Source organism: Hemibagrus wyckioides, linkage group LG13, assembly GCF_019097595.1.
Source record: "Hemibagrus wyckioides isolate EC202008001 linkage group LG13, SWU_Hwy_1.0, whole genome shotgun sequence".
NCBI lineage: Eukaryota > Metazoa > Chordata > Actinopteri > Siluriformes > Bagridae > Hemibagrus > Hemibagrus wyckioides.
Genome location: NC_080722.1, coordinates 5,422,439 through 5,433,731, shown reverse-complemented (window position 1 = coordinate 5,433,731; position 11,293 = coordinate 5,422,439). Strand labels below are relative to the sequence as shown.

The 11,293-nt window shown below is 39.5% G+C and overlaps 1 protein-coding gene across 1 annotated transcript; it reads left to right on the top strand.

Moving 5' to 3' along the window:
* Positions 1-3,835: 3,835 nt before the first annotated feature.
* kcnj2a (potassium inwardly rectifying channel subfamily J member 2a) lies at positions 3,836-10,990 on the top strand. The gene is made up of 2 exons (XM_058407321.1): positions 3,836-4,031; positions 7,081-10,990. Exon 2 carries the CDS (start codon positions 7,342-7,344, stop codon positions 8,623-8,625), a length of 1,284 nt encoding a protein of 427 aa, XP_058263304.1. The 5' UTR covers positions 3,836-4,031; positions 7,081-7,341; the 3' UTR covers positions 8,626-10,990.
* The last annotated feature ends 303 nt before the right edge of the window (positions 10,991-11,293 follow it).

The window sequence follows — 11,293 nt, the reverse complement described above, 5'->3', positions numbered from 1 at the left end:
TTACAGTCTGCCTTGAAAATGCATTTGTAAGGATGTCTGCGACCAAATCGATTTATTCTCCTCTGTCAGCCATTGTGAGTTAAAATATATAGATTTTAATTAGTTTGTTCGGCTTGCTGCCTCTGACTACTCCAATTATCCAATCAAAGGACAGGAAATCGCTGACGTAATCGTATGCCTGCTAGATGGCCCCAGTGACACCAACTCGAAATCTGATTGGCTAATGGAACAATTTCATTGCCACTTATTTTAAGCTACAGGTGCCTGCACTATTGATTCTGAAGGCCTTAAGGCAGATTTCTCTCACCCTGGCAACACATGATGTCAGCTACTGGCTGAAATATGATTGGATAAATACTCTTATCATAAATATACACTACTTGAAGCAGTGCAACCGAGAGAAAAGCTATGAAATGTGGAGAAAAGACTATTGGGAATAATTTAATACACATTTGTGGAAAAATATATTAAATATATTAAAATGCAAGTCAGTGATTCAGATCACTGCTGTTTAGGCCAGCAGAGAAGGCCTTGCTGGCCCTGACGGTCCACCACTGGTCATTTGAATCATAAAAGTGTCGCTTATTCGTGTTTACCTGCCCTCCTGTCTCTGTGTGGCTTCAGCATTCATATCTGCTCCTCTCTTACCTTTTCTCCTCTGACTTGTCTCCTGTGACATGCAATGAATTCAACATTTGGCCATAAATCAGAATGTGGATACAAATATTATAATATTTTTAAAGTAAATATTTTCAGATATGACAAAAATTAACATGTTAAGTATTTTACTTGCCTGTCTCAGGTTTGTCACCTTGTGTCTAAAGTCTGTGTGGGGAGAAAAAATCCAAATGCCTCATTATTAAACTATTTATATTATATTTTATGAAGTATGTCTTCACATGTGAGGTAAAATCAGCTAAATGAAAAAGAACTTTTGTCCTATTATGAATGTTAATATATAGCTAACACATTAGCTAACATTACACTCAATGCTACTATATAGCTAGCATTCAAACCTGAGGTAAATGTTATAGCTAATACATCAGCTAGCATGAGGAAAATCTGAGGAAAATTCAATTAAGCAAAGTTATTTCACAAAAGTTAAAAAATCTAGAAATTCTTTTGAAAAAATCTGGAGAGAGCATTTTAGATGTCACACTCGTTATTGTTTTACTAGTTAAGGTTATTAGCTTACATTCCAACTGACGTAGAAAGATCGCTAATGGCTAAGTGAGCAAAGTGGAATAGTCCACTTTCAGAGTGGGTTTAGTCCAACTACACGAGTGGTGGGGGAGTTAAGTTTACAATTTAGGCAGTCTTTGAATAAAATAGGAGTTTGCCACGTATTAAAAACAGCCTTAATTACCTCACAAAAATAAAAACATCAGACAAATGAGGTAAATAGACGATGTAAATTTACATCAAATAATTGATGTAAAATAGACATTTTGGATTATACCAAGAACCTTGTCACACCTGTGCCAAATTAGGTGGATGAATTAAGTAAGTCCCGCCCTCCAGTAAAAAGAGCCAATCACCTTGTTGGAAAGGAAGTTAGCTGAAAATGCTGGCCAATCAGATTCTTAAACTGACAAAAGCATACATGGCATATAAGCAAATACATGTATGGCATATAATAAAAAAAAACACAAAGGGAAATTACAAACAAACATATAGCAATATTGCAATAAAAACACGAGGCATATGTCTAGGGCAGGGTGGAAGTACAGTTAATACAAAAAAACAGATAATGACAATAATATACTGTGGGTAATGAAATAAGACCCACAAATGATTTTCACTTGGGTTGATAATAGTGTGTCTTTGGGGTGGAGGAGCACACTTGTAGTGGAGCATCAGTTGAGTAAGCTGAAAGGCCGCTATACCTTTGTGGTTACAGTTTCTTTGTTGCAGACAAGCATCGGTTACATAATTAGATCTACAGGACAGGCTACATGTACATTCTTTGTAAGCTGGGGAACAAACATCTAGATATTTACAGCGTTAATAGGATCATGGCTTTTACAGTCATTTCTGGCTGACACCATCATAGTCCTCTCTCAGATCTATTCCTGAAAATTGGCAGCCCTGTGTTCATGTAGACTGGATAGCAGATGTTTTTAGGCATCTTCTGTGAACAGTTTCTCCTCAATTGGCCATGGCTTTGAGAGGACATCGGGAAATACTAAAGCCTCCAGGCCTCCACCTTGTGGTTAGTAACAGCTCTTGTCCAAGCATCGACTCAAATCGACCTGAAAGGCAAACACCAGCTCAGAGCAGACAGCTATAAATAGACGCTATTATTTATAGAGTGAACAAGAAAGGATCTAAAAATAAGCGCTTCGAAAACAGCTTCACAAACACAGTCCAACACGCCTCATTAGCTTATGATTAGTAAGCAGTGTGACATTGCGCCCTTGTTCAAACAGAAGCCGGTAAGGGCAGGAGAAAAGCTAGCTCATTCCAGATCAGGATAATTGATGGATCCCGTTTAAAAAAAAAACCCATGAGTTGTGTTGATTTTTTTATTATTATTATTGTATGCGGTTATACTGATTAAAACCTTAGTATTCCAAATTAATCTGCTTTTGAAGCATGCCTAAAACCTGATGAGCTGTTCGGCACAACACAATGGATTTATTTTGAAATGCATTCTGCATTTTGCAATACATTGGTTAAAATATCATTCTGTTTACCCTGAGCAAATAAACATTGACTGTCATGTAACGTTGCTAAGGAAGTAATTACGATATGTTGAGCGTCTCATAAATCCGAGTGAATGTTATCAGTTCGAATAAGCCATCCAACACCAGGCCTAGGCTTATGTGTTGACTGAGATCAATATAAAAAATTTTATATCAAAGTTTTTACATAGCTCAAGCTCACACCATTCTTTATCTAGCAGCTACATTATTCTTCCGTTTATAGTTTAAGGAAGCACAGGGAAATGACAGTGTGACTTTCTGACTTCAATAAAAAAAAAATGGTTGCAAGCATTCTGCTGGAAGACACAGCAGACAAACATTATGTAATCAAAAGGGGAAAATCGAAATTTTGCCAATATTGACGTGGAAACTGTTTAGCCCTCAGGAGTGTTTTGATTTTTTTCCCCCTTCCCATCACTGTAAATGTCGAAATGGAAAACAATGTACATGATAATCCCTGACTATAGAAATTTACAACAGATCATGATGGGATGAATAAAGTATCTATCTATCTATCTATCTATCTATCTATCTATCTATCTATCTATCTATCTATCTATCTATCTATCTATCTATCTATCTATCTATCATCCAATTTCAGATGAACTGGAATAACTAACCTTTTGTTTTTTTAACCCACCAAATTATGGCAATTTAAATATTAATTAAGGCTTTAAATATCATTAAACACTTACTAAACGTCACAAAGAATTAAATTAATCTTTCACAGTCTACAGCAAACACAGCAATGATCAGAACAAGCTCAGTGTTGCTGTGTGTGAACCCCTTTCACGTCTCCGATTGCTCTGTACTTGTCTCACCCGAGCAGACGGATTTATGCGCCGTTCGAGGTGATGTCACTAAGCGAGCAGTCTGATTGGCTGGTTGAAGTTCAAAGGACGGCGAGCCGGCTCCGTTTGGAGCGCATTGATTGGTTGGTTGCGAGCCGGAGAGAAGAGAACCGGTCGTTTCATCTCAGCCTGTTGTGATTGGCTGGTGGTGTAGGAGGAGGTTGGGCTAGCCGGTATTTAGGTCGTTCTCATTGGCTGGATCTGAACCGGGGGGCGGAGTAGACCGGTTGTTTTCTATTTAAATTGTTTTGGGAGCGCAGACTGCCGAACACATGAGTGTAAGCGCGTGTTAGGATCCGGCTGAACACGTGGGCGTGTTTAGTTTTTTTTTTTATAGTAACATAATCCACGATTTGTACACAGATGCAGCAGACATCAACGGGGGGAAAGCTACACGTCTGTTTGGATATACTGTGTAGAATGTTTTTTTTGTTTGTTTCGTTTCGTTTGACTTTTCACTACCAATGACCATCAGGTAAGACTGAATGAATAAACATTTTAGGATGTTCTTAACCTGCATGTCTGAAACGGTCATTAATCAGATTGAGATAAGAATTACTATTGCAGTGTAGGATTAAATATATATACATATATATATATATATATATATATATATATATATATATATATATATATATATATATATATATATATATATATATATATATATATGTATGTTGCAGGTTCAATATCCACATATCTAAAAGTGTGTTATTGATTAAAAAAGAACAACCTAAGATGCATTAATATGTTATGCATAGCAGGCAAACATGACAAGAAAATCCAAATAAATAAAATCTGCAGTTCATACCACACACTCGAAGTAAGTAACCGAGACTGAACAGGGAGGGAAAGGGAGCTCAGAAATGCGCTGCACGAGAAAAATGTGCAGAGTGTGTCTTCTGCTTTGCACCTGTTGAAGCTCATAGGACACTTTTGACTTGGACGTTTCCAAAGCAGATGCATTCCTTTGCAATTACAGCGTCAAAAAAATGCACACGAGATAGATATTTTTATGGCTATTTGATTGAAGTCAAGCGCGTTACGCACGCACAGCGGTGCGGATATTTTGGCGTGAGCGCACTTGTCGCACTTGCTTTGTTTTTACATTTCTTAAGTAGACAGCCGGCAGGATAAGCCACATGTTCACGGCAATGTTGACTCACTCATACATAACTTCTAACTTCAGTGCCAAACTATGCATGATATGTCGTTCAGGCACGTTTTGAAAGTGATGGATAAGAAGCTGAGTCCTCTCGCGCAACTTCTGAAACTAAAGAACACCCAGTCACAGAAAATCGCCCTCGATTGTGAGCTTTTAGGTCACATTTTCCATTGTGTTTCTCTGTTCCACGCGATTACAGTAAACACTCCTCCTAGACATAAACACTGTTATATTACATTTCATTTACTCAAAGAAACAGTCCCATCTGTCAATCTGTCCGTATGCGTTGCCAGGTGTTTGATCGTTTATCCAGTAGAATATTTTGTAGCATTTCCATTACCAACCATCACATTTCTAAAGCAGTTCACTTCTATTATTGTTACAAATCATTCTCAATCACGTTTAATCCATTAAAAAGCTATTTCAGTTGTGTTGGCTGGCTTGGACATAATCAGATCAGTACTAAAACCATACTGACAGTTCTGTGCTAAATTCAGAAAGAAAAACATAGAACTAAACCTCAAATATACATCTTTTGTACCTGGTGCCACGTTCAAATGGAAAGGTGAATCTAGTGTACCTTTTAAAAGCAATTAGGTACGTAACCTTTCATGTGTGGATGTACACAACGTGGACCATTTTATATTAGGGACACAAACGAAAAGTATAAGTGATGTACCATTGAGAGTATCACCCGAGCAACAAGGAAAAGGACCCATGTGGATGAATAAGCAAATCTTACATCTAGTCATTGTATTCCTCCACGGAATAAAATCTTCCAAATACTTGAATATCCTGGAAATTATAAATATGTATATATATTTATAGAAGTGTTGAATATAAAACCTTTCTCATAACTGGTCGCTGTGGGATCGTGTTAAAAAACATGTAGAGCAAATCTGGGATCATTATGAGTGATGCTAGAGTGCTCACAGGCCTAGCCCTACTGAGCTGAGAGAAGATGAGGTCCCGGTGGATGAACTCTCCAGTCCCATCTGTCTCAACGTACTGAGCCAAGCAGAAGGAAAGGATCACAAACTATTGCTTTGTGCTGGAGTTTGTGGAAATCAAATTGGTTTCAGATTTGCATTCATATTATATGTGAAATATCTCTGATTAAGCCACTGTTCGAGACTGTTTAGAAAAGCAGCAAGTAAGTCAGTAAATGATAAAGTGCTGGATTGCTCAGTGCTGGTTTACACTTAACTGCTTACTCATCTAGCCCACTTACCACTGTGGAATGATTGTGATGAACTCATCCAAACTTGGCTACCAAAACACAGCCACAACTCCACTTTGATGAGAACCGATCTCAGGCATGATATGGACCAGCCCAAAAATGCTGCACTTGGGCCAGTTCCAAATTCTCCAAATTCTAAGAAAACCTTAAATGTGGCTGCTCCTAGTTCAAGCTTTTTGGCCCATAATCCAATTGTCATTGCCATAACTGGCCCTTATTTTGCCTGAACTGAACCATATTTGGCCCGGAATAATCTGCTATCTGGGCAGGCCGGCATACTCAAAATAATCTGTTTTAGAGTGTGGTTGGAAAAGTTTCCAGGACTCTGCTACTGGTTAGAGAAATCCAGCCAGTGTGTACCAGTGCACTGGTAAAGGATGTAGTCATGCAAAACATTTTCCATCTTCCCTGACTGTGTGATTAGCAAAGTATGTGAAAATGGGCATTAATAATGCACCAGTGAGCAGTAAGGCTGGTGGAGCGTGGAGTGAACAGGTTGACAAATACACTGGTGGGGCATTAAAGTGCTGCAAGCGACTGCTGGAAAGCAACATTGTGCTTCAGGGCAAGTAGAAATTCCTATCCATTCTGTTGCTGAGACCATAATTGCAGCAAAACATTTATTGTTTGTTCCACAGGTGGAACTGTACATAAACATTTTAGACAAGCACAGTCAGCTAAATGCATTGCAGTGTGCCGATGTGACATCAGCCAGAATGTTTTTTTATGGGATCCAAGCACTATGACCTTGGATCCAAAATGTTCAAACTGTCTTATAAATGTAGTGCTGCCAAAAAAATGACAGAGAAAACCTGTATCGACTACCTTAAACTCTCTCAGCTCTGGGGAATGGGAGCTAAATTGACTCATTGGAATTTTATTCAGCACCATATAAAATATTTTTGGCACATCCTACAGTTCGGAACTAACTGAGTCCTCAACGTCATGTAAGTCTGAGACTTCACTGGCTTTGTAGTATGATTTTTCTTTGTGTATCATGTATCAGCCTCAGATGAGTGGTTGGTATTAGTTTAATCCGGTGTTCAAATGTCTCAAATGTTGTTATATATTTAACAAATTAAAACTAACTGTCTACCTGCATTTCTTGTTTTTTGGTAGGACGCTTCATTGATGAGAACGAAGCAACAGATGACAGCAGAGTGATCAGCCAGCACACACTAGGCTCTGCAGACCTTTCTGTCAATCAAAAGGTCTAACTGGAGCAGAGTGACGCCTGTTGCGTCGCGCTCTAAACAGTCCCACCATTTCCTTCTTGTGTTGGTCTCCGTGAGAGTTTCAAAACTGTTTCTCCAACGCTTCTTCCAGAAACTCAGACTGTTTTCCAAAGCAGAAGCAGCACAGCCCTCCCAGACAGAGGTGATGGGAAGTGTGCGGGCTAACCGCTACAGCATTGTGTCATCAGAGGAGGACGGGATGAAGCTGGCCACTATGGCGGTGCACAACGGCTATGGAAACGGGAAGAGTAAGGTGCACACTCGGCATCAGCCCCAGAGCAGGTTCGTCAAGAAGGATGGACACTGCAATGTACAGTTCATCAATGTTAGTGAGAAGGGTCAGCGCTATTTGGCTGACATTTTTACTACTTGTGTGGACATTCGCTGGCGCTGGATGCTCGTCATCTTCTGCTTGGCATTCCTGCTCTCATGGCTCTTCTTCGGATGTATCTTCTGGCTGGTGGCCATCTTCCATGGAGACCTGGAAGGCAACAGTCCAAAATGTGTATCGAACGTGAGCAGCTTTACTGCAGCATTTCTTTTCTCCATCGAGACACAAACCACCATTGGCTATGGCTACCGCTATGTGACAGACGAGTGTCCCATTGCTGTCTTCATGGTGGTCTTTCAGAGCATCGTGGGCTGCATCATTGACGCTTTCATAATCGGTGCAGTCATGGCCAAGATGGCTAAGCCTAAGAAGCGAAACGAGACATTGGTGTTCAGCCACAATGCTACTGTGGCCATGAGAGACAACAAGCTGTGTCTAATGTGGAGGGTTGGCAACTTACGCAAGAGCCATCTGGTAGAGGCCCATGTTCGGGCTCAGCTCCTAAGATCTCGTACTACAGCAGAGGGGGAATACATCCCGCTGGACCAAATAGACATTGATGTGGGCTTTGATAGTGGCATTGACCGTATCTTCTTGGTTTCCCCAATAACCATTGTCCATGAGATTGACGAGGACAGCCCTTTTTACGACATGAGCAAGCAGGAGCTAGACAATTCGGAGTTTGAGATTGTGGTGATCTTAGAAGGCATGGTGGAAGCAACAGCCATGACAACTCAGTGCCGTAGCTCATATCTGGCCAGCGAGGTCCTCTGGGGACACCGCTTCGAGCCAGTCTTGTTCGAGGAGAAGAACTACTACAAAGTGGACTATTCACGCTTTCACAAGACCTATGAGGTGCCCAGCACCCCTCTGTGCAGTGCCAGGGACCTTGCAGAGAAAAAATACATCCTTTCCAATTCCAATTCCTTCTGTTACGAGAATGAGGTGGTGCTTCCGAACAAAGAGGAGAAGGAGGAAGGAGACGGGGGTGGACTGGTGCCCACGAGCACACACACTGACACTGGCTCAGACTCTGACCACAATCAAGCCAGCGTTCCCTTAGAGTCACGGCCGCTGAGGCGAGAATCAGAAATATGATTGTATAGGCCTCCTGTGAAAAGTCCAGTAATTGCCTGTTGATCAAATAGGCACATTGAGCTGAACTGGGGTCCTGGATGGATGCAGACTTAAGCTGACGGTACAGCTGCAAGGAGAGGTTAAGAGATGAACAAGAGTGTTCATGATGAATATATCCAGTTTATAAAGAGGCATTGCACTGAAAACGAGTGCACATAAAGGGGAGGGTGGGTTTATCCAGTTATGCAACACTACCTTTTAGACCATTGCTCTTCGAAGGCACACAGTGGAGAGGATGTAACTGCTATGTAAAACTTGAAAATATCGGGCATGTCTTCCTATGCATTTGTCCAGCAGTGGCAGATCGATATGAATAGGCTATATAAAAGAGTGTTTTAGTGATGCATGAATGCTTTCAAATCATGTATTGTGGTTTATACATATGTTGTTGAGGGAAAACGACTCTTACTGACAATAACGTGTGCATGTTTACCTTAACTTATGCCTTGTATTACTTAGCCAAGCATCTCTGATGTAGAACATCTTTACTGGCCAGATAGGGCGGTAACCTAATGAAAGCTTTACACCTGTTCAGTACAGACAGATGTAAGTATAGATAAATGCCTGTGTTTATTGGGTCCAATCAAATAGATATACAAGTCCATTTTTTTAACATAAAACTGATGAACATTGGCTAATCTATTCTTTAATGTTTTAACATTTGTACCACCTGTGGTTAGCATGAGTCCAAAAGCTTCGGTTGGGGTCAAAGGTATTGCTGAAATAGTACTGTTGGGGACTTCTGATTTAGGGGTGTGTGTGTGAGTGTGTGAGTGTGAGTTTGTGACCCGTGGCCACAATACAAACAGTTTACTTGCTATTAATGTAACGAGTAGTTTGCTCTGCGTGGGTCATTTGGGCTTAATTGCAGGCTTGGCAGCAGGCTCAGGAGCTGGGGGAAATGCAAGGAACATGCCTGTTTACAGTGGTAACTCCCACAGGGTCAGACCGGTGTCAAAGCCAGACACAGCAGTCATCCCATCCGCTGGGGAAGAGAGGGTGAGAATGCGCTAATGAATGTTTTTCCATACATGCTGCTATGTTGCATCTTATAATAGGGTTTTGGAGAAGACTGAAATATTCTAAAGAGTATTCTAAACAAGGCATCAAATTATTTTAAAGATATTAGACATAGGTCTACAGGACGAAAAAAAAAAATCAAAAATATTTTGATGGGATTTTGGTTTTGTTTGCTGTTCAGTACACATGCTTATTTTATCAGATATTTTTTCATATTCAAAGCCAAATGTTTTTTAAAGGTAAATATCAGAGAAATCACAAGAAAAAAAGAAGGCTACAGGGTAGTCTCTTGGGAAAAGTCCTTATCCCTTAAACAGTGTTATATTATATTATTACATTATATATTATATTATTAGTTTTGCATAAGTGTTCCAAGGTTGCTAGAAATGTGTAGATTTGCATACAAGCAACTTGTATGAATTAAAAATATATTTTTTTACAACAAAACCTAAATGTTCAATGTGTAAAACTGCACTGTATTATGGCCTTCAGATTTAAGGTAGCTAACCTTTTGTAGAATTGGATAGGAAACAGCACTGTTCTAGTTCTTTACCCCTGCGATGTTTTGTTTTTGTTTCTTTCCCTTTTTTGTTTTAATCTCATGACATGTTAAGATGGCACTAAGGTCTAGCTTTACCTGATGAACTGCAGTTCAACCCTAATGGCTCATTTGCCATATGCGCCAGGTCGTTGAAACCTGTAGGACTGAGTAATTAGACCACGGTCACATCACCAGCACTGAGCTCAGGATGGATCATAACCTGAGATTTCCCGATATCAGCCGATGTCATGCTAATCAAACCAGCCTCCCTACACGTCAGGACGTTTTCATTGCAGAGCAAATGTTCTCCAATGCTCTCTAAATGGAGATAATAATATTCAGATCAACAAATGATTGCTTACAAATCAACATGAATCGGTATCTGCTTTTCTGTTTGCTTTGTGCTAGGTTTTTTTTATTTTTATTATTATTATTATTATTTTTATTTCAGTGCATTTATCTGAAAAACCAACACTAGGTTATTAGCCAGAATCTAAAGGCCTGAAGAATGCTGACCTATCAAACTGAAGAAGCCCTTCTCAGTGACTGATGGCCTGTGTGCATTTTATCCATGGTTTGTAAATATGCCAGTACTTTTTGCAGTCTGTTTTTGTTTTTTTGTTTTTTTCTATCAGTCTTCCTTGTACTGCAAAAAACAATGGAATGTACAGATTTTTATATTATAACTAATATTATTGAAGTTATTATTATTGTTGTAATAATTATTGTACATGCTATTTTATTTCTGTTTTTCAATAAAATATGAACGACAAATCAAACGGAGTGTTGCTTGACTCTCACGTTGTGCTTGTAAACAATTGTCTTTTTTAGTCTAGCGAAAAGCTTTTGGCTCCCAGAAAATTCTTTTAACTTCTTATTTTGTCTGGGAATTATTTATGTACTGGGTGTTTGATTGGATAGTGGGGGGGACCCTTAAGGTCAGTGAAGAATTAGACAAATGTTATGTTAAACATTCATCTTGAAAATGAACTAGAATGATCTCATGCAGCGTCAGAACCTCTCATTTCCTTCACATGTTTTGCATTATATCACCTTATCAGCCTTTCA

Coding starts and splice junctions, on each gene's coding strand:
- kcnj2a (XM_058407321.1), top strand. CDS start 7,342: ATGGGAAGTGTGCGGGCTAACCGCTACAGCATTGTGTCATCAGAGGAG.